At 43.6% G+C, this 6,532-nt stretch overlaps 1 protein-coding gene across 1 annotated transcript; it reads right to left on the reverse strand.

Annotated features, from left to right (window-relative positions):
* Positions 1–312: 312 nt before the first annotated feature.
* On the reverse strand, positions 313–1,642 carry LOC107122520 (melanin-concentrating hormone receptor 1-like). The gene is made up of 2 exons (XM_015425633.1): positions 1,618–1,642; positions 313–1,355 (listed from the first exon to the last, which is right to left on the reverse strand). Exons 1-2 carry the CDS (start codon positions 1,640–1,642, stop codon positions 313–315), a joined length of 1,068 nt encoding a protein of 355 aa, XP_015281119.1.
* Positions 1,643–6,532: the final 4,890 nt, after the last annotated feature.

A 6,532-nucleotide genomic window follows, 5' to 3' on the forward strand; every position in this document is an offset into this window, starting at 1 on the left:
TTAATTTGCAAACTACCTTGAATTATTAGTAATAATAACCTGCATCCTTCTGCTATGTATCAGCAGAAGCAATGATCTAGCATTTAAGCACTATAGACCTCTATTGACACCTCACTCTGCCCAGTGGTGAGGCTGACCTTGATCATTCTGCATACCCACCATCCACTGCAATATCTCAAGGAAATCTGTTCACGGTCTAGTAATGGCAAGATGTTGTACACCACCCTGAGCCCAGCCCTACTGGGGAGGGTGGTTAATAAATTCAATAAATAAATAGATAGATAAGATAATAAGGCCCTCAGGGAGTGGCAGCTAATGAACAGCAACAGTCACAGGCATTGAGTAAGGAGAAAAGTCCTCAAGAAACTGAGTCTGCTGGGTGGATTCTGGTGCAAGCTTCAGGCATACACTGGCTTCTGTTGTGCTGTTGTTATTGTTGTTGACTCGAAACTGCTTCTTGGTTGGATGGATGGCCACCATGAACTGACGCTTGAAGGTCTCACTCAGAGCAATATAGAGGAAAGGATTGAGACAACTGTTGGCATAGCCCAAGCTAATGGCAACGTTGTAGGCATAGAAGAAGGCAACAGAAGGGTTGTCTATTCCAAGATGCACCAGCTGAAGGATATAGAAAGGTGCCCAGCAAATGAAAAAGGCAGAGCAGATGGCAACAGCCATTCGAGTGACCTTCTTGGTACGTACCTGGAGACTCCTTTGGGGTAAGGGCACAACAGTGGTAGCCATATGCTGGAGAATCTTAAAGTAGACCACACAGATTATGAACAATGGAATGGCAAAAGCTAACATGAACTGGTAAAGGGTGAACCAATAGATATCAGTCTCAGGGTTGGGCAGCAAAAGAGCACAGCGGACAGTCCCATCCTCGAGAGGCATCAGCCCTGCATACATCCATACAGGGATGATGGTCAGGAAGGAAAGGAGCCATACCAGGCCAATAACCAAGGCTGCCACACTTGGAGTACGGATATAAGTTGACTTCAAGGGATAGACAGTTGCCAAATAACGGTCCAGGGTCATTACTGTCAGGATATTGGTGCTGGTGATCTGGCTGTTGGTGTCCAGAGCAGTGATGATGGTACACAATGGAGCTCCAAAATACCAGGCACCATTGCCAAGGAGTTGGTGGATAAGGAATGGCATTCCCAGAAGGAACAGCAGGTCCACAATGGAGAGATTGAAAATGAAGATATCAGGCACTGTCTGCTTGCATCTCAGCTTCTTCTTCTTGATGATGGTATAGATCACAATAAGATTCCCAACTGTGCCAAGGAAACAGATGATGCCAAACAGACTAGGCATGATCACATTGGTATAGGGGGCTGGCCGTTCCACCACTACCAAAAAACAAGCAAAAGAGATAACAGTGAATGCCTTTATATTCCATTGAACGTATCTGTGTTTAGCTAGCATATATTTTCAGATAGGAAGGATCACGGGAGTCCCAAGTCTGAGGTCCAATTTATACTTTATTTCATCAGTGCCATTGAAAAAACATGCACCTGATTAGATTTCTCCATTCCCAGCTGCTAATGCTCACACAAGTAATATCTAGGTGACCTTTGTTATGAGAGCTGATATAGCTTAATGCAGTGGTACCACTCCACAGCTTGTAGAGAGCCATATTTGCAATTACCATCAACCAAAAGAGTCACATTTACCTCCATCCCTGGCATGAGGCCTGCACCTCAGGAAGGCTTACATTATACCTATTCCTCTAGTGGTACCAGTTTCAAGGTAAGAACCACCTGTCAGCCACAAGCCACACCAAGCAAGCAACTTATCCACTTTACTGAAACATGGGTCAGGTGCCATATTGGGGAACTGTGCTCAGAAGAGCCATATGGCTCCCAAGCCACTGAGAGAGTATCACAGCTAAAATGTTTAATAGAGATCTGGCTTCAAATTTCCCCTTGGCCATGAAGTTTACTGGGTGCCTTGGGCCACTCTCTCTCTCTCACTGGGTTGTACATTAATGATTTGTTGATCATATATACAGCCCTTTGGAGAAAGGGTGGGATATAAATGCAACTGATGCAGATACATTCTTAGACAAGCGCTTTACAAATATAACATGTGAGCTCAATTAAGGGAGAATGGTTGTTGGTGGCTACCATGACACAGCGGTAATGTGGGTCTAAGGAAGACTGAAACTTTATATGGCACGACAGAGGTGAAAGATAATTTTCTCCTAACCCAAACAATATGGAGACCATCTGACATTTCATATGATAATAGCACAAGGAGCCCTGTTGGCTCAATGTATCCTAGTCCTGATGTAACACTTCTATGTGGGTTCTGAAAGATTTCTGTTCCTGCGCCTGAAACTGGATTCAGTGCAAAGCAGGCCAGGACTTCTGTATCTTTAATGATTGTACATTTAAGGGCATTTGGATAAGTAGACATGATGGCTGTTAAATGGAAATGAGACAGATTCATGGACAATATGTCCATTAATAGCTACTGGCCCTGATAAATAATTATAAATAAATAAATAAAACTTTTATGTCCAGAGGTAATAAACCTCTGAATACCAGTGCTAGGAGGTATCACTGAGGGAGGCCTTGGCGTAGGGTTGCCAGCCGGCCGGTCTGGGCAGGGGTTTCCCAGCTTCTGGAGGCTTCAATCCACCCCCTGGCCAGCTAGCTGATGCCATGATCCTAAGCCTACAGCAGTGCAGCCTACAGGCTCTAGGGAGGCCGAGTGGCTCCAGGGAAGTCTGTATTAGAGTAGCTATCAGGGCCTATATTTCCCAGCCCCCCTCTGGACCCTCTGATTGGCTAACATGGGATTTGGGGGAAAACTTACACCAACAGAGGAGTAGAGAGTGCTGCCTGGGAAGAAAGAATAAAAAGCTTTGCCCCAAAGTGGGAGGAGGGGGTTCACTCCCAGGGAGCAGGGCTGGTGAGGCTGCTGCAGGAGGGGGGGGGCTCACCCAAAAGGGGTGAGTCAGTTTGAGGCAAATACCTAGAGAAGGCTAGGGATGGTGTAGTCAGACACATTAGGATTATTTTTCTGGTTTACCCACCTTTACTGTGATCATTTGCCCTATATGTTATTGGATTATAGTTGTTAGGTCTCTCTAATAAAAATGGTTTATTACTCTGACTGGGTCCTCACACCTCATTTGGTGTCTCCAACTCAGTGTCGCTCTTTGCTCTCTACAAGGAACTGGGCCTTCACTTGGTAGAATCTCGGGCTTGGATCATTACGATCAAATATTGGCTTCGGCTTCACTTTCGATCTCCCCCTGCTAGCCTAATGGTCCAACTTTTAACTGACCCTTATACATCAGAGTGGTCACAGGCCATAGTGAAAAAGGTAGGTACCCTAGGTATTGACCTGGAACCCCTTTATAACTGTGGTGAGGTAGCAATCTTGCAGGTGGTCAGGAGGAGAATTTGGGATATAGAGGCGCAGATCATTAATGCCGGCAGTCTTGGGGTTTGCTCTCCCTACTCATTACCCCTCTTTCCCTCTCTGTCCCTCACATACATCCATGGTACCATATATCGCCAATTTGACAATCCCAGTTTTTAGGAGGGTCTTTTTGCTTGCAAGATTTAATCTTTTCCCTTCAGTACTGGTCTCAGGTAGATACAGGGGTGTTCCGTATAAGGATAGACTTTGCAACTGTGATTTTGGGGAACCTGATTCTGTCACCCATATTCTTTTTCGTTGTCCTAAATATTCCGTTATGCGCAATATTTTGATTCGCCCTCTTCTCCCTTCGCAGAGAGACTTTTTGGATAGGGATTTAAATTTCTTTCTAGCAGACAAGAGCCCAGCAATAACGCTATCTGTTGCAGAATTTCTGACCCATGTATGGAAGTCAAGAGTAATATCCTGTAAACCTTGTAAACCATGCTAGGATTGCCTTGTATTTTGAGATATTGGGAATATTGGTTGATGTTGTTCCTTGTACCTACCCTTTAACTTTTTCCTTTGTTTGATTTATCTATGTTATGCCGAATAAAGGTTTTCTGTTTCTGTTTCTGGTCACTTATAAGGGGAAACCTACTGGAAAAGGAGTATATAAAAGGGTAGGGTGGGTGATCTGGGCCCTCTTAAGGAGACCCATACCAGAGTGGTGGCAGCCTAGGCGTGCCAACCTCCAGGTGGTGGCTGGGGATCCCCTGGGATTATAATGGATCTCCAGCTGACAGATATCAGTTCACCTAGAGAAAATGGCTGCTTTGGAAGGTGGGCTATATGGCATTATACCCCAAATGAAGTCCCTCCCCTCCCCAAATCCTGCCCTCCCCAGGCTCCACCCCCAAAATCTCCAGGTATTTCCCAACCCGAAACTGGCAACCTTATGGCAGGCATTAGAGAACCTTTCTAGCCGCTGCTCACGACAGCTGCGAAAATCAGAACTCAAGTATGTGAAAAGTATGGTTAAAAAAAAATGAATGTCCCAATAAATGTTATGATAACCTTTTTGTAAAAGCATTAGTAACTATTTAGGATGCTAAAAAAACCTATTTTAGCTCCGGCAATATCCCCAGCTACCTCGTTTTTAGGTCAACCATGGTTTAAACCGGCAGAAGCATCCTCAGCATTTCAAATATGGAGATCAGCTTCTATATTTAATTTTTATGAAATAACAAAAAGATGAGTATTATTAACAAAAGCTCAATTGGAAAAGAAAACTTTTCAACCCATTCCATGGTTTGAGTATTTGCAAGGGCAGAACTTATTAAGTAGACCAGATATCAAACAAGGCATGCTTAGACCCCTTACAGATTTTGAAAAACTTTTATTGATGCATAATTCACAACTAAAGGGAGTTATATCTAAAGTATATTCAATATTGTTGAACGTTGACATCTCATCACCACCATCTTATGTTAAGGCATGGCACCAAGATTTTGACAAACAATTAACTGATAAGCAATGGCAAGATATTTGGTCCTCTCCAGCGTTTACTTCCAATTCTATTAACATTATACAACAAAATTACAAACTTATGTCTCGATGGTACTCAACTCCAGTCCAACTAAACCATGCAAATAAATCCTACTCTCCCCTCTGCTGGAAATGTGGGAGCTTAGGCACCTTTAAACATTGCTGGTGGGATTGTGTGGTTATTAAATTTTTTGGGTTAGAATCAGGGCCAGCTCCAGGTTTTTTAGCACACTAGGTGAGGCTACCTTGTGGCGCCCCCCTCCCCCGTGCGCCCACCAATTTTCAAACATAAATGTCTTTGCTCTTGATCTGGTTCTACAGTAACAATTAGCGTAGGAATACAACTATTAAACATAAAAAACCAGTGAATCAATAACAGGGCCATTAACAAGGCTATGAGGGGGAATGTGCAGATCTGCTCTCACAGAGAAGGCAGAGCTGGTACCTGAATAAAACTTGGTCTTAAAGATGTTATTGGACTATTTTGAAATACTAGCTATGGGGGAGGGGAAATAAAATGTGCAGATCTCCCCCGCCCCTACAGAAAGGAGTCCCAGCCGGGAGACGAATGACCAGGCGAGGGTCTCCTCCTCCTTGGTTCATTAAGTAACCTAGATGTGATTGTAGATGGAGGTTTATCAAGATTTTAGTATCAATGGACATAAGTATTTTGCACATCTTCATGCAAACAATAATATGATCACATCAAAACTAATAAATACTGCAAATAAGCAAAATGGATATGCACATTCGGAAATACACAGAAGACAGAGACTCTTGTTCCATAATTCATTTTAGAAATGTGCCTGGTTAAACTGGAATTAAGAAGCAGTGGAATGCAACGGCAAGTAAACTTCCAGAACAAATGAGGAATGGAGATATCTCCTCGTATTTACTATTTATTCCAAGCATTTAGTAGATCTAGATAAAAGGCCCTACATTGTATTGCACATTTCTGATCCAACAGAACTGCTAACAAGTTTGTAATGTTTAACAAAATCTGTACAATGAGATGCTGAATTCTGAAGCTGAGTTTGTATTTGTGCAATGAGATGCTGAATTCTGAAGCTGAATTTATTTTGTTTTGTATTTAACTTCAAGAAATTAAAAAAAGAACAAAGAATGCCAGTGTACCTTATCCAAAGTCCTTCAGAGGTTGGCAGAACACAATAACCAATAGTGTTGGAATGTCTATATTTGCTGTGGATCCAATGGCTGCTGTGGACATATCTCAGATTACATAAGAACATAAGAGAACCCAATGTTAGATCAGACCCATCCAGTCCAACACTCTGTCACACAGTGCTCAGAAATACCAGGTGCCATCAGGAGGTCCAGCAGTGGGGCCAGGACAATAGAAGCCCCCCCCACTGTTGCCCCCCCCAAAGCACCAAGAAGACAGAGCATCCCTTGCCCCAGACCAAGAGTTCCTATCTAGACCTTGCGGCTAATAGCCACTGATGGACCTTTGCTCCATATTAAGAACATAAGAGAAGCCCGTGTTGGGTCAGGCCAATGGCCCATCCAGTCCAACACTCTGTGTCACACAGTGGCCAAAAATACCAGGGGCCCACAGGAGGTCCAGCAGTGGGGCCAGGACACTAGA

Source organism: Gekko japonicus, unplaced genomic scaffold (genome assembly GCF_001447785.1).
Source record: "Gekko japonicus isolate JY-2015 unplaced genomic scaffold, Gekko_japonicus_V1.1 scaffold1013, whole genome shotgun sequence".
NCBI classification, from domain to species: domain Eukaryota; kingdom Metazoa; phylum Chordata; class Lepidosauria; order Squamata; family Gekkonidae; genus Gekko; species Gekko japonicus.

Bases quoted from the DNA above. Each gene is read 5' to 3' on its own strand.
- LOC107122520 (XM_015425633.1), bottom strand. From the start codon at position 1,642: ATGGCTCTCTACAAGCTGTGGAGTG. The intron at 1,356-1,617 runs GTACCACTGCAT...GTTTTTTGGTAG, and splicing joins TCTCTACAAGCTGTGGAGTG to TGGTGGAACGGCCAGCCCCC.